Genomic DNA, 26850 nt, shown 5'->3' with positions numbered 1-26850 from the left:
TATACAGTGCGTATATACAGTGCGTATATACAGTGCGTATATACAGTGCGTATATACAGTGCGTATATACAGTGCATATATACAGTGCATATATACAGTGCATATATACAGTGCATATATACAGTACATATATACAGTACATATATACAGTACATATATACAGTACGTATATACAGTACGTATATACAGTACGTATACTGGATATGTCTACTCCCCTGTAGAAAATCATGATGTCATGTGAGCTTTTTTTTAAGCATGAGCTAACTAAACCCAACTAAACCAATTTAAAAAAATTGAAGATGCAGCAGAAAAATAAGAACTATAGTGGACATGACTTTAAACTTGAACTGGAACCAGCTGCTAAGGAAGGATTGTCCCATTAGGGCTTCATCTTCCAGGTTAAGTCAGTGGTCTGTCCATGTGTAGTTTCTGGTAAAGACCAGTGTGAGCGTATAAACCAGAAGTCTGCAACCTTTGCAATAAAAAAGAGACATTTTTTGCCACTTTGCTTATTATTTATCGTACTACACGTCCACAAAACCTGCTCCAACTGTGTTCTGTCAACCGGTGGCCCTGGACCACGACAAGTTTGTTGGAGATGACTTTTCCAGCCAGTGGGGGCGACTATAAAATGAAAAATGTCTAACTATTATTAACATTTATTGATATTTTTACATTTTAATACAAAAGAAAATTCATGTAAAGAAAGAAAAAATATAAAATTTTAACAGTTTTGTAAAAAATGAAAACACTGAACTCTGCAGGCCTATGCGAGTTATTTTAATCGTTGAAGGATTAAGTATAATACTTAAAGCATGACGTTCAAGACAGTATCAAATTAGCCCAGTTTGTTGGATATTAAAGAAAAATAAATATTTACATTGACTTTGTTTTTTGTGTTTTATTATCAAAGTTATTCACCATATTCCTGCTCAGCAGCTCGTCTTAAAGATATTCCAAAACTTTCTGCTGGTTTTGAGAGAAAGATCACGCTGAGACAGGAAGTCGACTTAAAGTGGCTAACAAACTACTAGCATGATGTAGTCCAGATGTTTTACACCGTGCATTTGTAGTACTCTTGATATATTTGAAAATGACAGGAAATCTGCTAAAACTAGCTATTTTCATTGTTGGCAATAATTTAAATAAAATTCAGTTTTATTTTAGTTTTGGTCAAAGCCTGACAGAGTCGCTGCAGAGGCACCACAGGGCCACATGTGGCCCCCAGAGCCGCAGGTTGCAGACCCCTGACATATATGACACCAGGAGTGGACTTCCAGATCCAAACGGGACACTCACCTGCAGAAGTTGTGACTTCCCAGACCTCCATCTCCATTGGGATATTTGAGGGTGTTGTACGGGTGCTGAAAAGTCTCGTTCCAGAAGAGGCATGGTTTACCACCAAGCAGACTGGTCTGGTTCTGGAAGCCCCTGTAGTCCTCTCCGTTGGCAGTATAACACTCTGAAACAAACAAACAAATAAGAACATTAAAAAAACAGGGGAAATAAGCATCATATCCAGTGTTTTGTACAATACGTTAAAATCTATACAGATTAAAACTTGGAGAACGCATTTTAAAACACGTAAAAAAGCAGTTCCATATGATCTGCTTTATTGGACATCTGGATTTTGTAGGACGACAACTTTGCTCTTAAAATGTTTTAATGTTTCTGGCATTATTATAGATGATAAAATACACCAGCCCTAGCCAAAAGTATTTAGGCAAAATCAATAAAAAACCGTTTTAATTATTGTTCCCATACAATCAGATGAAGGGGAACAGCCTCAAACATGCACAACACAAGCAAACATGGCTTGAATTTGGAAGTATATAACAACCATATGTGGCTGCTGAGTCAAAAAAAAAAAAAAAAGAAACACAACGCCTGGTGGAAAATCTCTTTTTCCATAAAGAAGGAATTTAAATAAACAAAATCTGATGGAGGGTTGATGAACTATCACCACTCACTGTCCCGAGGCTCAGGGGGCTGCCGTCATGAAACCTTGTACAAACAAACTGAATTCCTCTTTTGATGGCATTACCATGAAAAACTCTTTTACAGTATTTGACTGTTATGATTATGCATGTGGCAGGTGTTTGTACATGTGATAACAATCCGATAAGATAACGGACACATTTTAAACAACCAAAAATTTAAAAAAAGGACCAAGTCCAACAGGTAGACACAGTTAGTTGTTTTTTTTTAAATGAGGATCAGAATGTGCTCCACTGGCTAAAAGTTAAAAAGTGTGTTTGACGTGTTTCTGAGTGAGCTTCAAAATTCAGATACTAACCAAAGTCTTCATCAGAATTCCTGGAAGTGGTCCTGATGCAAAATTTAAAAAGTCTTACTTCTAACGTACAAAGCCCTCAACAACCTAGCTCCATCTTATATTCCAGATCTTATTGTTCCGTATTTTGCAAACAGACCACTTTGCTCCCAGACTGCAGGTTTACTTATGGTTCCTAGAGTTTCCAAAAGTAGAATGGTAGGAAGATCTTTCAGTTCTCAGGCTCCTCTCTTGTGGAACCAACTTCCAGTTTCTGTCCTTGAGGCTGACACATTATCCAGTTTTAAGACTGGACTTGAGAATTTCCTTTTGATAAATCCTATAGTTAGGGTTGACTTGGGTTTCCTGGCCTATCCCTTAGTTATGCTGCTATAGACTTAAGACTACTGGAGGACATTCAGTATTAACCTAATTTCATCAAATGAATAGTTAGTTTTTGTAATAGTTTCTATCTTAACTTTTCTTTCGTCTTTCCTCCTAGAGCGGGACCTGCTCGCCTCCATTCTGGACCTGCCATTCTGGGTCCATTTCTCCTTCCTGTCCTCTCAAACCCAGCCGGTCGAAGCAGATGGCTTCCCGTCCTGAGCCTGGTTCTGCTGGAGGTTTCTTCCTGTTAAGAGTTTTTCCTTTCCACTGTCTCCTTTGTGCTTGCTCAAGACGGGAGACTGCGACAAAGTGAAGACTCAACACGATCTGCTGCTTCCTTAAAAGTTTTCTATGTATGTGAATGTTTCTGTTCAGTGCCCTGAGACGACTTCTGTTGCGCCTTGGTGCTAGATAAATAAACTGAATTGAATTGATGCTGCAGGAAACTGGACTATAAACTGTGTGACCTTTTTAAAAGAAACACATCAAATTACAAGGATCTAGAGTTTTGTCTCAGCTGAGATGGAGAATACTCAGAAACATCCAGTTTGTTTGGAAAACAATGATAAGGGTAGCATAAAGCTGTGTGTCAGCTGCGTAACAATAAAACACAAACAAATTAGGATGATTCAGAAGAAATATGGAGAAGGAACACAGGACCGACATGGAGGTCAAAGGTCACTTTTAGGAACGCAATATTGGTGCCATCTATCAACTGATCCGTTCATTCTCTGTTCCGAATAGTTTCAGCACATCTAAAAACTAAATATTTGTAATGTGTAGTAGTTTTCTCAACGGTTACAAAGAGATCAACAAGAAAACTGAGCTTAGTCGAGATGTTTATAATAAAAATAAATACATAAAAAGAAGAAAAGGCAAACTTCATTGAAGCTAACTTTACATTTTGTCCAAATTAAAGCGACTTTATCTGGAGGAGTGACGCAACAGATTTCTCCATCTTTAAATATAGAGCAGCTTTACTTAGATCTGTGATATCATCTGTGAATATATTTTGCAAGATAAGTGGTGATAATGATTGAAAAATTAAAGTATGCAACAAGACTTTTTAATTGGCTTCTTAATCATTGAAAGAAATAAGGTGAAACTTACCGGCAAGATCCTTTTTAGACCTTTTGTAAGACGGGCACGAGGGTGAAACAGCAATACAGCCATTTAGTGCGGTATTTTTCAGACTATAAAGGCGCATTAAGCGAAACAAAACAGTCAGATAAGTCAAATTTTATTCAACTCATTCACAAAAACCACATAAAATCAGTTCGAGCACAAGAATTAATACACAAGACGCACCTGATTATAAGGCTCACTGTCGATTTTTGAGAAAATTAAAAGGATTTTAAGTGCACGTTATAGTCGGAAAAATACGGTACATGAAATACAACCAGAGTTTAATTTTAAATCAAAGTGTCGTCATTTTTTGCATAAAATTCAAGAATCAATGGAGCAGCGGGGGTGATGAGTTCATTGGACCAAAAAAAAAAAAAAAACTGAGCTTTTCAAAGAAAAGTTTTCCAGGATTCAAAAGACGTTCCAGAGAAATCTTGGGTTACGCTTGTTATCACCGACAGAGCCAGAGAAATAGCTATTCTTAGTGCTAATAAACCGATTTCACGCAGTGCCCGCCAATCAAATGTTACCAAAGGCAGAACAATTCTTGCTTGTTTGATGCGACTCCGTGGGGTCCTGATGATGTCATTAGGCAAAGACTGGCTCCTTTTATCAAGTCAAGCTGCTCGGGCCGAGGACGAGCTAACTGCAATATGACAGTCATTAAAGCTCTCGGTGAGCCAGCTGTGCTTCATCATCTTCATCATTCGCTTTCAGATCCATGGATTCCCAACTTCCAACCACATCTAATCATTTGTTCTTGTTCATTCTCTGTTTAACCTTCGCCGTCATCCACCTTTCCGCTCACAGACAAACTTTTCCTTGGACACCCCTGAGGGATGCACGCTTTAGATACTCCTTTTGTGAGGTGTTGCTCAGTTCTGACGTTGGGGGGTTGTTCCTTTCACATGGTTGCAGATGAGAAAAGAATCCAAATTTAGACAACGTTCAGGAAGCAGAAACTTAAAGGACTAAAGTAATGAAGCTGAACCACGGCAGAAGATCAACTCTGGCACGATTCCAGAGAAAGACGAGTTTAAATACAGCCGAGGAAGATGAACTGATCCCAGACATGCAAGCATACATATATCCATCCATCCAGCCATCCAGCAGGACATCCATCCATCCATTCAGCAGGACATCCATCCATCCATCTATACAGCCATCCAGTCATCCATCCAGCAGGACATCCATCCATCTATACAACCATCTATCCATCCATTCAGCCATCCATCCATCCATCCAGACATCCATCCATCCAACCATATATCCATCCATTCAGCCATCCATCCAGTCAGCCTGCCATCCATCCATCCATCTATACAGCCATCCATCCATCCAGCCAGCCAGACATCCATATAACCATATATCCATCCATCTATACAGCCATCCATCCAACCATATATCCATCCATTCAGCCATCCATCCAGTCAGCCTGCCATCCATCCATCCATCTATACTGCCATCCATCCATCCAGCTAGCCAGACATCCATATAACCATATATCCATCCATTCAGCCTGCCATCCATCCATCCATCCATCTATACAGCCATCCATCCATTCAGCTTGCCATCCATCCAGCCATCTATCCATATTCAGTCTGCCATCCATATTTTCATCCATCCATCCAATCATCCATTCATATAGCCATACATCCATCCATTTATCCATCCATCCATCCATATAGCCAACCAACCAACCATCCATATAGCATCCATCTATCCATCATTCATCTATCCATCATTCATCCATCCATCCATCCATCCATCTATTCATCCATCATCCAACCTGTTTTTCTATGCAGGGTTGCAGAGAGATGATGCTTTTTTCCAGAAGTCATTGGACAAAAATGTGGGGAGGCAAATAAGACGAACAATATTTCAGGCTATGTTTGACAAAGTTACAATTTAGGTTCACAAAATAAACTAACATGCATGTTTCTGGTCTGTCGGAGGAACCCGAGCACTGTCGGGAAAACCCACATGTAGACGTAGAGAAATGTAAAGTGAGAGGCCACAGATGAGTTGGAACCTGCAGCTTTTTTGTGGGGCAACAGGTCTAACAGCTGTGATGGCCTGTTCATATACAGGTGAAGACAAATTAGAAACTGAATACAGGTGTCGAACACGAACAGGAAGTGAAAATAAACAGAAACAACCTAAATCCAAATTTAGAAGGGAAAACAAATCTGGCACAAACATGGGCTTTACAAAACAATTGAGTATAAGTAAACTAGAATTTAACTAAATAAATAAAATACAAGGAACTTCCTCTTTGAAAAACAATATCGCTTTGAGAAAAAAACATGACTGATTTAAGGGTTGGTAAGTGAATAATGACAAGAAAAATAACATTATTTTGTCATTAGAAGATATGATCAAACAAAAAAACAAATCCAAAAAATATAGTATTGTGTGTTAAAATGTGTAACTTCACTTGTTTCTAAACTATGCATATTATTTACAGAAGTCGTCTTGTTTGCAAACATGCATTCCAGCTTCTTGGATGTGCCGCAGAAGTACTAGCAACAGTTAATTTCAGGACAAGTCAGAAGCCACGGCTGTTCTCAATATGACAGCTGAAGTTGCTTTTAATTAAAGCCGTTTTGGCTGCGGTGTTCAGTCGAGCTTATCAGCCATCCATCGTCTGGCTGACAGAAGCTGAGCAGCAACAAGGAGCGCTGGGGTGTCAGGTTTCTGCAATTATGATGCCACACTATTGTTTGTGAGGAGCTCCTGTTTATCTCGACAAATTAATGCTGCCTTGGCATGCGAGGATATCCACTACAGATCATAAATCCACCTGAGATCGGCTGAGGCGGAACACAACTCCGTAAATATCCTGATGCATGCTCAATAATCCAGGTAGAAAAATCTAACGATGTAAAGTCAGGTCCTCTGGACGGATTCTTCTTCTTGAATCGTTTCATCTTTTATCCAAGAGACTTCTTGAGGAGCTGCAATAAACTCAGTCTTATAAATAGCACCTTCTCATAGTGGATCAACTGGTTTGTTGTTGACATCCAGAACTAGCTTTTCACATGATAAAAGAGGACCAACAGCCAAACAATTGGTCATTAGTGCCCTCGTGGCCGCTTGCTATTCACAGAGGGCTGAGTGATACTAGCAATACCAGCACTGTAAGAGGGGGACAGTTGGACATGGAGGCCTCAGACCCTGTTTAACTATGGACGAGTTCTTCTCATAAAAACTGCTGCCTTCACGCTCTCAAACCATTGTTCCTCTCTATCAAGGATGCAAGCATCTTCATCCCTGAATGAGTGATCGCTGGCCTGCAGATGAGTGTAGACCGTAGGGTCCTGGCCTGATGAAACAGGGTGCGACAACTCCATAAACCCTCAAAAACAGCTCAATGGAGCTACAACAGGGGTCACAACATTGCAGTCCTAATATAAAGGACACAAAAGAGAGATGGAGATGGTGTAATTGGGTTCAAATCCAGAGACGGGGCAAGTCTCAGGTCATAATAGAAACACGTTAACAGACCCGACAGTGTTCTGATACCAACTAAAGCAACACTTGCAATCCAGTCAGTTCTAAAGTAACGGTTACTGGAACCGTAGTGCATAAAGCTGTATTCCAATTTGAGAAAGACAGGAATCACATGATGACTTGTTTTTTTTCTGACTCACAACAGTAAAGGAAATGACTAGGAAACCCTCCAATTGGACGTTTGGCAGCAGCACAAGCACAATGATGAGTTACTGCTTCCTAAAAGTAATTATAACTGCCCCAGTCAAGGAGGACAGCATTAGGCAGAGAGAGAGGACAAGGGACTTCATCCCAATTGTGCTCACGTCCTTCAAAAGCCTTCACTTCAAAAGAGCCAACATTAAAATGACTGAACTTGGCTGCTCGCTGGATGTGCCGTATCAGAAAGAAAAGTGACGAGTGACTTCGCAAACGTCTCCTCTTCAACAGAAAGTTGCAGGAAGAAGCGTAGCTTGTCTGCACATGGTCTGGAATGAGTTGTGGTTGGCAATCGTTCTGCCATGTTGAGGCCAAGTTGGCCTTCAAGGATTAGGTTGTAAATATGGCATCGTTTTTGCCACTGTTGAAAAAAAAAAAGTGTGGCTGCTTATGGTGGGATTGGGAACTAGCAGAGTTGGAAGGATTTGGAGATAAGAGGGGCCATCGTAAAGATGAATAGACATTTAAAAATCTCTGCGGATAACCGCAGATCTCTAAGGGGAAAAAATCCCAGCATTACCTAGGAGAAGAGCAGATATGTGCCACTTATCCTTGTCCTGAAGAAGTGAAGAAACATTGATTGGATCAGCACCACTTTGGGCCAACTCTCCTCCAAACACGCCCAACTCCCCTCAACATGCCCCTTTCCTTGTCACCAAGCAACTGTTGCGCTCTCGTCACATGGGGCTGAGCTTTCTTGTGGTTTTATCATAAGCCCATGATGGGAAACAGAACCACCACCGCATGAAAGAGAGAAAAAAGGGGGGTAAAAAAATCCTCCAATAAAATACTCACAGATCTACAAATAGAAAAAGTCCGGGAATAAGAAGAGTGGGACTCACCCTCGACCAGACTACAGCACCGCCCCGGCAATGAGAAAAACAAGAGAAACAGCAGAGGATCCCTGGAAGACGGCTAATCGCCCCGCCATTATATTTGTTGGGATTTGTAGCTAATGACTTCCACATTGCAACTGCCAATGTTCTCCATGCTCCAAGAAGAAAGAAGGGCAAAAAGCAAAGAGGCAAAGAAATTTGATTATATGATCCAAAGGAACAAGCAAGTTTGCAAACAACTTGTTTTTGTTGAACACGTTGTCGGGTCCAATAAGCACCAGAGCACTTATCTGTTGTGTTTACTACGAGGAATGAAAAGCAGCGATAATTACAGGCGACTGCTTCCTCGCAGAGCTTCCTTCCATCTTTATTACACGCTTTGGGCTCTGGGGACAACACAACAGGCTTTGTGCACGAGCAATATTTCCACTCTAATAAAATTACACAAAATGGGTGTGAGCATGAGCAGCATTACGCACAAAAACTAATGTGTACAGGCACAAAGCTGCACACTGAGCACTCACAAGGTTTTAAAGTCCTTCCAAAATCTACAAACAAAGTTGACAGAAGTGGCAGATTAATCGTGCACGATCTTCCTCTCTGCAGTGCGCTGTAGCCATTACTGTTGTGGCGCTCATTAATGCCGGCGTAGTAAGAACAGAGGCCAGGGCCGGGCCGAGCCAGATGTAGTGGGTTACAGAGTTCTTTTCTGAGGGGGACACAGCTGGCTGTAACACAAGTCTGGTTCCCCTTCTCCTCAGCAGTATCTATTTCCACATCAAAACCACATCAGACGTCAGAGTGTGGAAGGAAGAATGCTGTACGTTTATCATCCAGGTTTCACAGATAGTCACACATTCAGTGAGGCGTATTTAATCAAGTTGGACGTTGCTGGAGGGAAGTTCTCAGAGGAAGAGGGTTAATGGGCCACACCTCACACCCCTGCTTGAAAAGTCTCCTCTCCAAGAAGGTTTTTCAAAGCGTCGTCACGCCAGGTTAATGAAAGTGCAAGGACGAGAAAAAAACAAGGGTGTCTCTGCTAACGTACGCTTAAACCTGCAAACTGTTGAACTCCTTCCTTCTCATTTCACGCTTTTGTCACATAGGTTGTCACCCAACGTTAAACCAAGACCTCATTCAGTCCCAAAATAACCTGCATCACCACGATTCTTCCTGCAGGAACCCTCAGCTGCACCACCCTCTGAGTTCACTGCCACAGTAGCCACAGACCAACACTGAACCCTGCCAAAGTTGCAGGGCAGCACCTATAAAATGTGGCCCCTATTATTTAGTTCGGTAATGGAAAGAGTTTAATCTGCCGGAGTCAATGGTGGGTGAAAACCACTGCCGAAGTCCCCTCTGTTTGAAGTTGCTTTTACAGAAATAGAAAGCATAAAATTTCATTTTTTGTTGTTTTTTTTCTTTTGAGCTACAAATTTGTTTCTTCTTCTACAGCCGGGTCTCAAATCAAGCAAGCATCCTGATCCCATTACCGTATTTTCCGGTGTATAAGTCACATTTTTTTTGGATAGATTTGCCAGTCCTGCCACTTATACGGCGAAGTGACATATTCATATTTTCCACGTTTCCATTCATAACAATTTTTGACTGACGCTTTAAATGTTCATTCATGCTGACATGAACCAGAGTAAACATTACCATTTGCAGCCACTAGAGGTGCAAGAGGACCTTATAGGCTTTTGACAACTACCCGTAGGCGCATATGTTGTTCCTGTACCCCCGCCGCCCCCCTGCCAAACATTGACCATTAAAGTGCATTTATTAAGGAAAAGTTAAACTGAGACACCTTTTTTATAATGTTGAGCAAACAAATAATTGTTTTTAAGTGTTCATTTTGTTGAATTTTGAAGAACTGCAACAGCGGGTCCTCCCGTGCACGCTCGCTTCACTCCGCTGGTGCAGGCGGAGGAACGCTGGAGAGTTCGCTGCTCCAGCGTTCCTCCGCCGCCCTTGCAGGTGTCGTGCAAAAAAATCGCCCCACGTTTCCCGAGGGTCAGCGGTGACGCATAGTAAATGCGACTGATATGCCGAAGCGATTTTTATACATTTGTTTCCTCTTCGTGATGCTTTTTGTGACTTGCATGCCGGAAAATACAGTCGAGAAAACAGCACAGAAGAAGAGGGGCTCGGAGATTTGCTTGGCAGTAACTTGGAGAGTGAAGGATGAGCTGCAGATTCTCAAAGTAACATTAAATACATTACAAGACGCTCTCCAGGGGAAACCGCTGCTGGCCAACCCAACGTGAAGGTGGATGAGGTGACGTGTCCCTTTATCCGCATTTTATGCATTTTCTTATTATTACCCCAAATAAGGTGAAGTAAAAAAAAAGAAACCTTGTTTTCAACCATCAAATTTACTCATATTTAAAGAAAACGTTCAAAAATCAACAAAACTGTACATGTGCACATATCCTTTTCTTACAACAACATACGTCCACGTGGCACAACGCTGAATAAACAGATGTCACGGAACCTGCTCTAAACCAGCTCTGACGAACAAAATAAACAAAAACCTGCGCAGCCGGATAAAAGCCCGGGCTGCATGTGATGATGATGAAGGGAAGAAGAGGCCTTTCAGTTCAGGGCTTTGCTTTCAGACATCAGTCCATCTCAAACTGTTAAATTAGAGATGAGCTTCGAGACTGAAGCGAGGATCATGAAAGAAGGGACCAAAATGAAGCACGAAAGAGGAGAAGAAAACAGAGGCATACACAGGGTGGGACAAAGACGGGTTTTATGATACCGCAGATTGTTAACTCGCGCTCTAATTTTCTCCCTCTCGTTCACAGCTCTACTGAAGTTGACACGTTATTCCACATTTCCCCGTATTATCGACAGGGGTAACTAAGCCCAGACTTGTAAAATTAGCAGACCCCAACGCCAGGGCTCTGAGTTTTGAAGACGCAGGATCTCATTCCAGAGGAGCTCTGTGCTGCAGCTGCGTGCTGGGGCCCTTTAGCAGCAAACAAACAACTGATGCAGGGCTGAAATATGCCCCGCTAATGCAAGTCTTCTGTGCAGAGAACACCTCCCCATATGGGCTTCACGTTGCCTTTGATAACCCCGGAGCTCGTGATACAAGCCATGATGGCCGACTAATGGCCCAGACTGCCTCACATGGGGGCCTTTCAAGGTTACTCTTCTCTTTGTGTTTTGCCTGCAAGTAAAACAATCTGCGAACCGGCTTATTATGTCAGATTCTTAGATAAACACACGCAGTGACACAGTACGCATTAATATACACACACTTATAGACCCACATGCTTCTCCCCCGCCCTCCCCGTATACTTCCCCCCACAGACGGCACTTACAGAAAGAATGAAAGGGAGCAATTTTCATCAGTGGAGCAGCCGCAGTATTTTAAGATGGATCCGATGTGGAGGGAAGGAAGGTCACACACACACACACACACAGCCTCCTTTGTTTCCTCCATGGCAAGGCCAGTGTCGTTGCGGTGATGCCATTCTCACCCACTCATCGCTGTGCTCTGGATATCGCCCACTGCGGGTGTGTGTGCGTATAAGTGTGTGTGTGAATGTGCATGTCTGTCATTTCCCTAAACTCTAGGGTTTTTTTAAAAGCAGTAATCAATTTGTGGTAACGTTCATGTAAACCGTGCAGCCAGGACGGTTTTTGGCTTCCCTCATGTCCATTCTCTACAATTTCACGTACGCGAGCGAAGAGTTTCATCCACGTCGATATTTATGACCTTTGCCCTTCGGGTTATGTCTAACAAGACATGCTGCGACCAACAGAGCAAAGAGAAAGGCTGAGCACACCTGTTTTATATTGCCCTGTTTGTGCTCAGGTTTGCTGGTATCTGAGGAATGTAAATTACATGTGGTTTAGTTTGAGGTAAAGTTTTAATGCAGGGGGCTGTGTGCAACCTCACAGTACCCCCCCCCCCCCCCCCCAATCACCCACCAACCCATCAAACGTGCAGCTCTCAGCAGGCCTGTGTGATTACAGGGTGCAGGAAAGATGAAGCAGGATAAATAAAGGTCTCAGGTTCTGAGGAGCAGGATGGAAGTGACCTAACCTGCTAATGCAGAAACCAAATCAAAACAAAACAAAACATGGAAAGAAAAAAAACCCGACAACCTACAATGTGGCTCCATCAAAAGCTCGGATCGCTTTTCTGTTGACTTTACCAGACGTCGTTATTAAAACAGATGGCTTATCTGCTCTCAAAGTGAACAATGTCAAAACCATGACCATCAGTTGGAGCTGCAGCCGCTTCAAAGGAGAACGGGACAATTTGAGGACGTGCTCATCGGGGCTTCTCCCCGTGTTTTGAGGAAATGAGGATTACATCTGTTAACTGAACAATCCTCGCGTTCTTCCTTTTTCTTTTTCAGACAACTTTGTTTCTCCTGCTGTTTGGATCAGTCGTTTCCTGCCGTGGAGCTCTCTCGTAGCGATCGTACACCGAACCTTCACCTGGAGATCGAGCCCATCAGAGAGAATAACGGAAAACATTGTTTCAGCCACGGTTAAAGGAGATCAAAGAGATTATTTTTGTCTTTAACGCATGTTTTATCAAATCACAAAGAATACGAGGGTTACAGGGAACACACTGTCATTTCCAGTGTGCAAGCACAAGGGCTGTTGGAAACTGTTTTCTTTTACATGTATTTAATTCTACATTTTTGTTATTGGGCATCAGTCTCAGGTGATCATGTAACAGTTTTAATGAGTTTATTGTTAAATTAGTTGGTGAATCCTTCTACTGGCACAACACCCAGTCAAAATAAATAAATATATAAATAAAATATCCCCACAAAGACAATATAGTGTGTATTATGTGACATAGATCATTGCAGTGTATCATTTTGTACTGTATTTTATCATATCAGTACGCAGGACATCATTTTTTTTAACGTTGTCACATATTGTTTCATCATATCCTTGTTTTACACTCATACTATCATCCATCCATTCATCCATTATCTTGTACCCGCTTCTTTCTTTTTTCAGGTCACGGGGTCACTGGTGCCCATGTCCAGCAGTCACTGTGCGAGAGGCAGGGGACACGCTGGACAGGTCTCCAGTCCATCACAGGGACACATGGAGACGAACAAGACAAACCATTCACTCTCACCTAGGGACCATTTAGAGTTACTAATCAGTCTAACATGCATGTTTTTGGTCTGTGGGAGGAAACCGGAGTACCCGGAGAAAACCCACACATGCACGGCGAGAACATGCAAACTCCACCCAGAAAAGTCCCGAGCTGGGATTTGAATCGGAAACCTTCTCGCTGAGAGGCAACAGCTCCACAACTGAGCCCCCGTGCCGCCCTCATACTGTGTCATATCGTATAAGTTTTGTATCGCATACATCAGATCTGATATACTATAAATAGTATTTAGTACTGTATGGTATATCACATAAAATATAGTATAGTGCCACGGTGGAGCAGTAGTGGGCACTGTACCCTCACAGGAAGAATGTAACTCACACCGGCAAAAGAGTTTGCATGTTCTCTCCGTGCATGTGTGGGTTTTCTCCGAGTACTCCGGTTTCCTCCCACAGACCAGAAACATGCATGTTAGTTTAATTTCCAACTAATTTTTCATTAGTTGTGAGTGAGAGACTGGATGGTTGTTTGTCTCCATGTCCCTGCGATGGACTGGAGACCTGTCCATGGTGTCTTTCAACTTTGCGTGGAGAAGTGGGCAAAGAAAATGGATGGGCAGATGGACATGTAGTACCAAATACCAAGATACCTATCATACAAAGACATTTTTTTAATGTTTTACTGTGTGTTTAACTCGGTCTATTTTATTTTATTTTTTTAGCTCAAAATGAGGAAAATATGAAAACGCTGCACAGTTCATTTTAGGAAAGTGCAGTTCACTTAATTTTAGTTTAATTATAATTTCCTGTTAAATCAACTAAAATCTAAACTGTCCCTTAAAATTGTGTTTCTATTTATACAAAATAGTCGAGGGCTAATTTCATATAAAGATATATTTTTGCTTTATCGATACATAAATGACATAAAGTGAAGTGTGTGTAAATTTTCCCACCAAGTGCTCAGTGAGGTTCTGGATGCTGAGGTTTCAGTCGCAGCTCTGAGGCCTTTTCTCAGCAACGGCTCTCTGAAAAACAACACGGTTACTGAAAATTGGGCTTAAGCTGATCTGTGGGAGGCTCCGGCTGCTGTGTTGCGTTGTGAATAAATATAAGTAAAGCAGACAAACACGGCAAGTCCTTTTCGCTTCAGGCAGCGCGGAGAATTACTGTCGATAAACAGGAAGGCAAGTTTGCTCAAGGGAGGTAAGCACCAACAAAAATTGTCAAAATGTATATCAAATACTGAGATTTCTGCAACTTTTACTTTTTGTTTGCGTTGATGGATAAACAGTCTCCGGTGTGTGCAGCCCAAACATGCACCCATCTGCGTTCAATGAGTCTCCAGCTTGTTTGGAGAATGTGGTGAACGCGCAGGAGAAAAGGCCCCAGCGGGTTTGTTTTGTCTGTCTTCGTAAATGCAGGCGCTGCTCGGTTTCCTTTCGCTCTTCGCCGTGTTTACGTGGATTTTTCGACCCTTCAGACTCGTATACATTGTGAGGGAACTCGTTTTGACTAATTCTTGGAAATTCTTGGAACTCTGACTCACTTTTTGAGCGATGTGGGTTTTAAAACCATTCATCCTCTTCTCGCTCATTATTATAATTTGTGGATAGATTTTTGCCCCCCCACCCCCACCCCACCCCCACTAAACATATTTAAATATTTCCCATGTAACCAGTGGTGTAGTGTATATTTTTGTAGTGGGTATACTATGCTTAGAAACCAAAGTACACTGGGTAGTACAACCTCAATTTATTTTGATTTTTAAGCATTTTGAACATTTCCAAATTTCTCTGATGCTTATATTTGAATAAATGAACAACAAACGTTGTACAATAGTTGGCTTTGTATTAAAAACATGTCACAGAATTGATAAAACTACATCAAAGCAAAGCGCTGCATATCGATAGATTGTTGCGGAAGCATTTCATTGCTGTTTAACGTACGAATGACACGTACCTAATGATATGTTGTGTCATTGGGCAATTTTAAAGTGGTTTTACTGAAATTCTTCAGCTTTTCTAGTGGGTTTACTCCGTATACCCGGGTACCACTGCATGTAACCGTCTTGCCTGACCTGGTCAGAGTGCTAATGTACAAAACAACAAAAGGTTGTCGGGTAAACCGCAGCTGAGAGCACTTTTCCCAACACAATACCAACAGCACAATAGGCAGCCAAAGAGGGGACCACAGAGTTCAACATAAAATATACCCCCCCCCCCCCCCCACCCATTAAAAAGCTACATCTCTGGTTCCTGACTCTGACTGGGAAAGTGATCGTTTTTCATTGTGGTTTGTGTGGCTGTGGGAAGAGCAGCCGAACAGGGAGCCAGATGGTTCTCCTAAAGGACAGGGGGCATCTCAGTGGCCTCTTCCAGCACCGGATCCATTACGAAGGATCCATCGGTAGATCCTGTTTCATGGCACCGGCCGAGTGTGACCACAGCTTGGTTGGTGTGGGTCGTGAGCTGCTGTGGCCCGTTTTCCGCTCACCTCTGAGAGCTATTCACCTTAGGACAACTAAATCAGGGCCCCTTTACGACTTGGGTTACATCCCTTTTGACTTGAAGCCTCCGTCAAAAGAGCACACATGGCAGTGGGATCTGACTGGTTCCACAGCTTCGGGGACAATGGCTGTTTGTGAAAATGGTCGACTGAAATGTTCCTCTGCACCTCATTTAACTATCACCAAAGCATCACAGCCTGACTTAATGTTTATTTCCATATTCTTAAAAAAACCGGAGCACAAAGAGACATGCTCTGTGTTTGGCTCCCTGTCACAGCCTCTTAGTTCTGTCCACTGGTGGCTTTGTTCCTCTGTTTGCTGTCCACTTAGCTACGCTCGCCTCCTCCACTTGTCCAAATGTTTGCCGTGTCCAGTTTGCCGTGTCCACGTGCTCAGCCTTGTCAAATTAGTACCGTCTGTGGGCGTTTCCAGGCGACAATTTGCTTCTTCGGCCACAAGCTGCTGCAGCTGGACATGAACCAGACCGTGGAGCTGAACAAGGAAATTACTCTCCATTTATTTAAAGTGGTTAGCATCACCCGGCTGCAGTTACAGCGCAAACCTCAGTGGTCCCAGCTCAGCCAAAAGCGCAGCGTAAAAAAAGAAAGGTTTGTCGGACAGGTCATGTCTCGCACAGTAGCGGCTCAATTTCCTGTTATATTATTAGCTTGAAAAAGTCCAAACTGCTCGTGACACCACAAAAATAAAAACATACATGACTGCTTGGACATTACAGCAGTAATGTTTTTGCTCATGCATGTCTGTTACAAAAATCTGCCACCGATTGAATTTTACTGAAACATGCAGAAATGACGACATCTACAACTGATTTACTTTTGGAGTTAACCCATTTCAAGATGGCCACCACAGCCAGCTGAATGTAAAAATCACAAAAAGCTAAAACTCTGTTATTTTGACAGATATCGACCTAAAAGTTGGTGTGGTAGTAGCTGAGACTGATCCCTAACACATACTCTGAAGGCTAATAAAATGTACGAGCTCAGTTTAAATTTTTGCCATTAACAGTTTGCAAAAAATATATAAGAACTGCTGGATGGATATTAAAACAATTCATCAAATAATTAGTAGAAGTTCAAGTGATTAACGTTTGAAGCCAACACTGGGATTTAATAAAGTTGTAGCCGAGAGTAAATCACAACAAACTCCAAAACGCTACTCATCGTACAAAATCTTTGTCCAAAACTCAAGCACTTATGTTGGAACCAGCTCAGTTTGTCTGTTAGCAAAATAACTCATGAGCAACTGGACAAACGTTAATGAAACTTTCAGTGCGTTATAACTGGATGCACATTTAAAATAGATGAACGTTTGGAGTCGATCCAACTCGAGATGAACATTGCAGTGAAACAACATTGTGCAACACATGAATGGCTATAGCCCGTTCAATTTCACAGATATGGACTTAAAATTTAAAGTGGTAGTAGCTGAAAGTCATTCCCAAACATTCCCCCGAGTGTGATAGCTCATATTAAAAATTTTACTTTTAACATACAAAGCTCTCAACAACCTAGCTCCATGTTATATTACAGATCGTATTGTTCCATACTTTCCTATCAGAGCACTTTGCTCTTAGATTGTAGGTTTACTTGTGGTTCCTAGAGTTGCCAAACGTAGTACAGGAGGCAGACATTTCAGTTCTCAGGCTCCTCTCGTGAGGAACCAGCTTCCAGTTTCTGTCCGTGGCCAAAACTCTGTCATGAAAGACGATGGGTGATGTTTCATTCCTTCAGTGAGTTGGGCTTTTTATCAAGAGTGTGATGGAAAGCAGGAATAAGATGCCTAATGTCCGTGGGCCTAAATGAAAACAAATCTAAACATCTATTTGTTTTTTTAATTACATTTTCCTTGCATTTAAAAACACCACATCACTTTATGGAACAGGCCAACGTGCTTTGCTTCGAGTACCATTGTCATACACGAACAACTTCCTCCCAGGATCTTGTGTTAAATTCCATTTTCTATTAATAAATTAAGGTTTTATAATGGAAATGGCACTTTTTATTTTTTAAGCGTTAACAGTATCCAGGGAAGAACACAAAGCTGTATATTATTATTTTTCTCTCCTCTGAGTATCTGATTTACCCTCTCGCCCTGCGGCGTGTTTCGGCTGATGGACTCCGACTGCTGCAGGGAACTTCAGCGAGGCCGGGACAGAATGTCATCCGGCTTGGACTGGAGTGGGTCTCCAAATGCAAATGTCAATATAAACAGAGAGGCCAGAAAACGCAGCTCATGCATATTAGAATTCAAATATAAAGAGAGGCTTGGTTGTGGGGAGAGGATGGAAGAAAATGTGTTTAACAATCGGGACCGTTTGCGATGGAGAGCTGCGGTGTAAAAACCTCAAAATGTCACGGATATTCTGCAGAACACCGACTCCACAAACCACGCGTGCACGCGCCCACCTAAGCGTTGTTTATCTCTTCCGAGCCTGACAGTTTGGCGCAGCCTGCAGCAGCTTGACAGTTTAATTCCACGCTTCCTGACAGGACCGCCTCCGTGGATCAGGGACCGGAGTCAAACGTTTTATAAGGGGACGCCGTGCACTTTTCTTGACCATCATATCCGTCATGCCTCGTCATGTAATGGAAAGGCAGCGGGGGGAGGAGGCGTGACCGCCATCACCACCGCTGCCGTCACAAATCCCGAAGCTGGAACTGGCCTTCGTGCTTTGCATGCTGGGCTGGAGGATCAAGCTCCTGAGCAGGTGGTGATTTGCACAAGGCGAGGGAGAAAATGAAGAGCTGCCCACAGCGAACGTAAAAAAAATAAAAAGAGCCAGAGAGGTGCTTGGATCAAAGGAACGCAAGACTTTGAACACGACAGGACGAGAAGCACAGAGGCACCACAATGAGCACGATTGTGTTTATAATGACTACGTCCGTTTCTGCATCTTAGCGGTTGGTGGTTTTCTGGACGGTCCAGTCCGTTGGCATCGAGGGACAAGGGCGGCACCCACAACCCGACTGTGACAAGGGCAACACCCAGGGGTCAACAGGAAGTACGACGGGCAGAAGCATGACGGAGGCACACATGTCCGACCAATGTTTCCCTCCCCACCCCTTTCATTTTGAGCTCCCTACCATGAGTCACATTTAACTTCAAGATGAGTGAATTGGGGAATTCTTCAGAACTTCGGCCTGTCCTCACAAGTCAAGACACGTCGGGTACCACGGGTGTTGAAATACGAAAAAGAAAAATACTCTGCTCTACTTGCTCCCGTTTTAGCCTTTCTAATCTCCACGAGTGGCTTCTCATTGAGTGTGGATTTCTCCGTCTTTTCGTCTGTCATCACGGTGTAGCTTCAGTCAGCTGGTGTCAGTGTGCCTCACTTAAATAAAAACGTTCAGTTAGTTATGTAACGTACTGATGCTCGGAAGAAGAGCTGCAACTATTATTACAAGATCCTACGACCTTTCCATTTTCAGATTCACAACAACTTTTCTGTGGATACAAGAGTTAAAAAAAAAAACTGTTAAACCAGTCATAAAGTTAAAAGCCTGGCATTAATTGAAGTATTGCATGTCACCCGCTGCCTTTCAGGCCAGGGTTCTGAAGAGAGATCAAGTTATGTTGAGATGTAACCGTCTAACCTGCATCGATATCTTTTATAATCTTATATGATCTGTAGAGCTTGGAGTCTGTGCTGTGAGTGACTGTCAGCTACTACTACGCCTAAATTTAACTCAGTATCTGCTAAATGTGTCATTTTTATGTCTATTGAGTCCCTTGCTCTGGAGGCCATCTTGAATTGGGTTTTCAGTTGTTAATCAGTTGCAGATGTACATCCATTTATTATTTGTCGAGTTCAACCACTATCCCTCCATCCATCCAACCACTGCTTCTTCCTTTCCCTGGGTGGGAGTGGGGGTTTGCTGGGTCACACTGTGCGAGAAGCAGGGGTCACCCTGGACAGGTCGCAAGTCCATCACAGGGCCACATAGAGACAAACGAGACAAACAACCATTCTCTCTCTCACTTGGGGATCATTTAGAGTTACCAATCAGACCAACGTGCATGTTTTTGGTCTGTGGGAGAAAATCCAAGCAAGCACGGAGAGAACATACAAACCCAAGAAGGGTCCCCGGCTGGGATTCAGTCTGGCAACCTTCCCACTGAGAAGCAACATCTCTACCAACTATGCCACCGTCCAGTTGTTCATTAAATATTTTGCTAACAAACATAAGATCCACCCTACCAGTAAAGGCCAAAGGTTTGGGCAAAGATGTTACCCTCAAAGTATATATCGAGTACTATGCTCAGCTACTACAAAAGGTTAAACGGTTGTAAATATACAAGCTTTTAATACGTTGGTTTTTTTCATTAAAATCCATCTAGTGGTTCATGAGATATTTAACTAACAAAGTGGACACCGACAGTTAAGAGCAAGGTTTTAAACACAGATCTTATGTGATTAGCACTTGAAGTGTAAGGCAGGGATTGGTTTCAAACAAACGCCACATCAAATTTTAGCCCCGTTTCTGGAAAACTGACTGAATTATCACCATTTTTGCGTTTGACAAGTTTGCTCTGCTGTCACGACCACCTTGAATCGAGCTGGCTACCAAATCCAATCAGCTGTAGATGTGAACCCAACCGTTACTGTCTGATAGTTTTAAATTCATCAAATGATATGAGATAATTTGCTAACAGTGAAAACAATCACATGCACACAAGCAATAATATTATCAATCCTTCTTTGATAGCAGAAGATAATAGGTCAACGAGCTAAACATCCGTCTTTTCTACATTTTAAGTCCATCCATCTTTGTGCCAGTGTTTGACTTCCTGTCTGCTCGGTTACCTGTGTAACCTCAGCAGCGAGTAGACACTTAAACGTCCCTTTACCAGTTCGCTTTGCAGTTCCAGCATCAGCTCAAGTGATCATGTGTTGTTGGGTTGTGTTTGTTTCACTGAAGACAACCTCTCGGGACATTCCACTGAAGATTTATGAGGGATCCATGTGGGCTGGTGTGCAACTCATTATGCATGGACGCGACACAAAGAGCAGACGCACTGACTGAGTTTGCTGTGAAAACAACCGGACTGGATGGGCGTGCGACCTCCAGGACATTAGGAGGAGTGCTGTAAAAACTTTAAGGAGATTAGCCCATTTGTCAGGGAGCTCGTCATTCCAATGAGTGATGAGAAATAAAGACGGCAAAAGCGACCACGTGCGCCCAGAACATTGTTCTGCCGTTTGATTGATGCAGACACTTTTACATGTCCTTGAATAAAAGACAAGGGACTTAACAATCCTTCAACTGCAGCTGTAGACCGCGTGTCTTTTCCCTAATAGGAGCACAATCAATACATCCAATTGGTTTTAACAAGACGTGCCAAAATATGAAAACGTTGGCCAAAGTTCAGCGGTAATAAAAGTCACATGGTATGAGATATTCAGCCTGCAAAATACACGGGTCTCTAATCCCTTTACATAAAATAGATATCATTACACATGAAAACCACAAAGTATTAATCACTCCTAATCACACACAGTTATCGCTCCATGATGAAAGTTTACATTACCACTTTCTTTTCAACCAAAGATGACAACAAGAAATTGACAAAGACTCAAAACAAAAGTCCCCGAGCCACTGGGTGCCACTTGTTTTGGGCTCTATACCAATGGTGCACCACCTTTAAAGTTTTTAACCAATAAAATAACCATGGAAGCTCCACGAACGTCACGAGCGCCGCAGTATGGCCACACTGATGGAAGCTCCGCTTCGACCTGATCTTTTTTGTTCCTCTTGTTTTTGTTTTGTTGCGCCTACCTTGCACACCCACGCTACGGGTATGACCGTGACACACTTGTGGAGTTGTGTGTGTCGCTGCCTTGCCATCGTGCCATCGTGGTTCAGTTCCCGGCCCCCCTCCAGCCTCGGGCTCAGGCTCTGTCCTGTCATGGTGGCCATCTCCATGATCCTCCCTCTGCCTAGATGGACAAAACTCTACGGACCTGTTCGGCTCCGCGGGGAAAACCTTGGATGTTCTCTGTCTGCTGGACCTGGTTCTGGAGGGCAGTCTGGGAGGGCAGCTGCTGCAGTCATTATCATCATCAAGCTGCTAGCGGGGCCTGCTAATGCTGCCAACGCTGCCAACAATCCTCCATCTGCCTGCACACGCAGTACGGACCAGTTCGATTCCGCGGAGAAATCTGGGATGTTCTCCGTCTGCTGGGCATTATTCTGGACTGTGGTCTGTGAGGGCAGCTGCTGCGGTCCTTATTACCATCAAGCTGCTAACAAGACATGCTAAGCTGCTAACAAGACCATGCCGCTAACAGAACAGAACCATGCTGTTGAAAGAACCTCACCGTTAACCGAATCACACTGTAGATGCATTCCTTTTTCAACTTTGGTACCTTGTTTTTAGTCCAACATTTTTCAGTCAGGTCATCTGGACGGTTTCTTTTTTTGTGCTGAAACGTTTCGCCTTCGATCCAGAAGGCTTCATCAGTCAAGAAAACGCACAACAAAACCGAATCTTCCCCCAACAGCTTACTCCAAAGTGGAACAAACCAGTTCTGCTTGTTGTGATGAGATAGTCTCTGGTACACACCCTCTTTCATTGCCGGCCCTCTTCCTTGTTGACCGTCTTGTCAAACTGGTTGAAATTTTTTTTAGTAGTTTTTTTTTCTAATGTTTTTAGTAATTTAGTAGGTTTTTTTTGTATGTTTTTAGTATTTTAGTAGTTTTTTTTAGTAAGTTTTTAGTATTTTAGTGGTATTTTTTAGTAAGTTTTTAGTAATTTAGTAGTTTTTTAGTATGTTTTTAGTATTTTTGTGGTATTTTTTTGTATGTTTTTAGTATTTTTGTAGTATTTTTTTGTATGTTTTTAGTATATTAATGGTATTTTTTAGCATGTTTTTAGTATTTTTGTAGTATTTTTTAGTATGTTTTTAGTATTTTTGTGGTATTTTTTGTATGTTTTTAGTATTTTTGTAGTATTTTTTGTATGTTTTTAGTATATTAGTGGTATTTTTTAGCATGTTTTTAGTATTTTTGTAGTATTTTTTAGCATGTTTTTAGTATTTTTGTAGTATTTTTTAGCATGTTTTTAGTATTTTTGTAGTATTTTTTTTAGCATGTTTTTAGTATTTTTGTAGTATTTTTTTTAGCATGTTTTTAGTATTTTTGTAGTATTTTTTTTAGCATGTTTTTAGTATTTTGTAGTATTTTTTAGCATGTTTTTAGTATTTTTGTGGTATTTTTTAGTATGTTTTTAGTATTTTTGTGGTATTTTTTAGTATGTTTTTAGTATTTTTGTGGTATTTTTTGTATGTTTTTAGTATTTTTGTAGTATTTTTTAGTATGTTTTTAGTATATTAATGGTATTTTTTAGCATGTTTTTAGTATAAGTGGTATTTTTTAGCATGTTTTTAGTATTTTTGTAGTATTTTTTAGTATGTTTTTAGTATTTTTGTAGTATTTTTTAGTATGTTTTTAGTATATTAGTGGTACTTTTTAGTATGTTTTTAGTATATTAGTGGTACTTTTTAGCATGTTTTTAGTATTTTAGTGGTATTTTTTAGTATGTTTTTAGTATTTTAGTGGTATTTCTTAGTATGTTTTTAGTATTTCTGCTGCATGCTTTGGCATTTCTTATATACGTTTGTTCGGGGTTTTTTTGGCGAGTCATGACCGTTCTTCTCGTCCTAAGCATTTCATTGCGTTGTTGACCTTGTGTTGATTTTGCATATGACAAATAAACCAAACCTGAACCTGAACGAAACTCCAACGACTGGTGGTTAAAGCATACAAACATCGCTGGTGGCCAATTAAATATAAGAACACAAACAATGCCATCAACCATTATATCACTGTTGTTCATCCATAGCTACTGTTTCATTGTTAAAAAAAAATGCTTTTAATAATTTTTCTAAACCGATGTAGAACCCTTGGAGAGTCCCTTTTTGTTGCCTGCTCTTAAAATCATTTTTACACACATTTAACACACATATGGGCTGATATTGCTGCAGAAGCAACACAAAATGACCAGTTATCCATCACTTAACAAGATTCTAAGATACTTGCAGTCTCCAACCTGAGACATAGTTTTCCTTACACAAAGCATGTAGATATAAGCTGGCATTCATATCTCCAGTTGTGAATGGAACAATCTTCCTGGATGGGAAGCAAAACATCATTAACCAGAGAGCAGAAGTCCAGCCGCATTAAAAAAATATTCGCAGCTCTTTAAAGTACAGAGACTACACCGCATGTCTCCCAGAACCAGAACCCTGGAAGGTCTCCCCAAACTTCCTGTGAGAAATCAATCATCCCTAAATTCATAAAACAGGTTATCTCAATCAGCAAAACACAGACGTGCAGCAGATCGATGGAAGCATTCGCTCTGACTTTTCTGCCATTTGATTGTTTTATGTTAAATATTTGGTCAACCTGTAGTTTTAGCGAATTTCTAAAAGGATAAATATGATCATTAATTTCTGTAGCAGCTTAACGCTTCATTGCGTTTACCAGCTTGTTGCTAACTTGGTGCCGGACAAGTCATTTTCTGTTTCAAGACTTTATTGCCAAATTTATTTACCCTTTATTTAGACAGGTAGTCTCATTGAGTCACGAGAACTCATTTTCAACAGAGACCTGTTTAGGAGCAGATGGTGGGGGTTAACAGATGTATGCTGTAGCTTAAAGGTTGCTGGAAAGATAGTCAAATTATTTAATAAATAAGATCAGAGTTTTTAGAAACCAGAGCCTTTTTAGGCTACATAAAAAAATATAAAAAAACTGAGCAATTTTCAATTACTTTAATCCGAGCTCCAAATTCAAGATTTGAAAGAGAAGCTCAAACCCTTCTGGTCTCCAAACATCCTCAATCATGAGGCAGCTCCTGACAGAAGCATGACTCAGCACACAAACGGCCCAACTCATGGACCGACGCGAGCGAGCGGTTTGAGTCTGCTGCACAGAAGCTCACCGGGGGAGGAGAGGTTTCTGTCTCCCTCCACGAACCGGAAAAGCTCGGAGGACCACAGCGCCCACATCTGAGACCCAGACCCAATGCATCTTCCTCCAGTAATACCCGCTGACACCCCACGCCGAACAGAAGGTTCACCAACACACTGGAGCCCTTATGGTAAAGTCTTTAACTAGCCGCCGTCTCTCCTCAGACTGACGCTCCGTCGCCATCACCTCTGCCAACACAAGCTTGTGTTTCTTCCTCTGGTTGGAGACGGTCTGTTATTATCTTCCTGAGGCGGACGAGGCAGAGCATCCTTCCTTCACACACACTCACAAGCATCCCTCTGTCTCAGGGGTCACAAAGCTGCAATGTATAGGCTGCGTTTAAACGTTGGAAAAATTAAAGATTACGTCAGTAAAGGCCGGGGGAGCCCACAGTGGTGCGTTGTGCTGTGGATGTGTGTGATTATTTGTCTGCACGAGGGACAGGGAGAAAAAGGGCGCGAGACCTCTTGACCCCCGGCTGACCTCTTTAACATCTTGAGCAGGACCATTGCAAGTTTATAGAGATGGTTCGAGCTGCCCGACATGCTTTCATTCAAACACAACTGCAGAGATAAAATGTCATTTAATTTGTAATTTCTTTGGCGTGTTCAGGCAAAAATCATCTGAAATGCAGGTATGCACTCAATGTAAACAAAGCACTTTTATCTACATACTTCACGCAGAAAAGCTACGCTTAATCTAATCTCAATCTAAGTTTACGATCAATCTTGCATGCCAATACAACAAAACTGTCAGATCTGCATTCCACGTGGTTCTTCCTGGACTTCATTGCCGATTTATTTTCCGTCAATACGCATGTGGTAGTTTGAAGCCGTTCACAAACTGTGCTTATAATATTTAATTTAAGGACGCATTAAACATCAATATGAGGTTTTGATGTTTTTTTACTTTATGACCTATTTTTGAACTGATTTTGATGAGTGCATTTAAGTGAAATAAACCTAGAAACTAAGTTTTTGTCTAAAATAAACAGCCAACTACACAGTACAAATCAAAACTGGCAATCTTTTTAAGTCTTACTTGGTCAAAAATTGTTAGATTTCTTCTGAGAAAAATAAAAGTGAGTAAAGAAGCAGCATGACCAAAGTGTCAGCCAGGTGAGCACCTACTCACACCCGGGCTCCACATTCTGACTCACTGTTAAGCCAAACACATTAATTATAAGCTATAAGCATCCATTAGTTACACATCAGACCCAGTAATTACAGAAGCTGAGTAACTGCTGCAGCTCATAAACCTCACGTCACCTCTCTGCTGGTTGACACTTGATGCTGTTTGTGGTCGACGCGGTGCTCTCCACGAGCGATTAGAGCACCAGGAAGCAACGATGCATCAGAGGTTCATGCAGCAGTTTACATGAGATTAGAGCGGAACACACAATCTGCTGTCATTCAGCCACTCGTCACTTGGTTTGGATCGAGTAAATTCAGGTGTGACGCCACGTGCGCCGCAGTATGGCAGCACTGATGGGAGCTCCGCTTTGACTCGCTCTTTTTTGTTCCTGTTGTTTTTGTTTGAACCTTTTTTGTGCACCTACACTGTACACCCACGCTACGGTATGACCGCGATGCACTTTTTGAGTTGTGTGTGTCGCTGCCTTGACATCGTGGTTCAGTTCCTGGCCCCCTTCAAGCCTCAGGCTCTGACTCTGGCCTGTCATGGCGGCCGTCTCCATGATCCTCCATCCGTCTGCCGGACACTGTTCTGGAGGGCAGTCATCGTCCGTTGCCGCAGTCATTATTAACATCATGTTGCTAATGGGACCATGTTGCTAACAGGACCATGTTGCTAACAGGACCATGTTGCTAACAAGACAGTGTTGCTAACGGGACAGTGTTGCTAACAAGACCACGTTGCTAACGGGACAGTGTTGCTAACAAGACCACACTGCTAACGGGA

The 26850-nt window shown here is 42.0% G+C and overlaps 1 protein-coding gene across 1 annotated transcript in view; it reads right to left on the bottom strand.

Moving 5' to 3' along the window:
• kremen1 (kringle containing transmembrane protein 1) overlaps positions 1-26850 on the bottom strand; it is a 96192-nt gene that overhangs the window by 63186 nt on the left and 6156 nt on the right. The window contains exon 2 of the mRNA XM_037680874.1: positions 1300-1462. Within this exon, the coding sequence (XP_037536802.1) occupies positions 1300-1462 (163 nt within the window). The remainder of the gene's footprint in view (positions 1-1299; positions 1463-26850) is intronic.

This window comes from Nematolebias whitei, chromosome 8, assembly GCF_014905685.2.
Source record: "Nematolebias whitei isolate Nwh7 chromosome 8, NemWhi1, whole genome shotgun sequence".
Lineage (NCBI taxonomy): Eukaryota > Metazoa > Chordata > Actinopteri > Cyprinodontiformes > Rivulidae > Nematolebias > Nematolebias whitei.
Note: the sequence above shows the minus strand (reverse complement) of the source record. Positions and strands in the feature narration are given on the sequence as shown.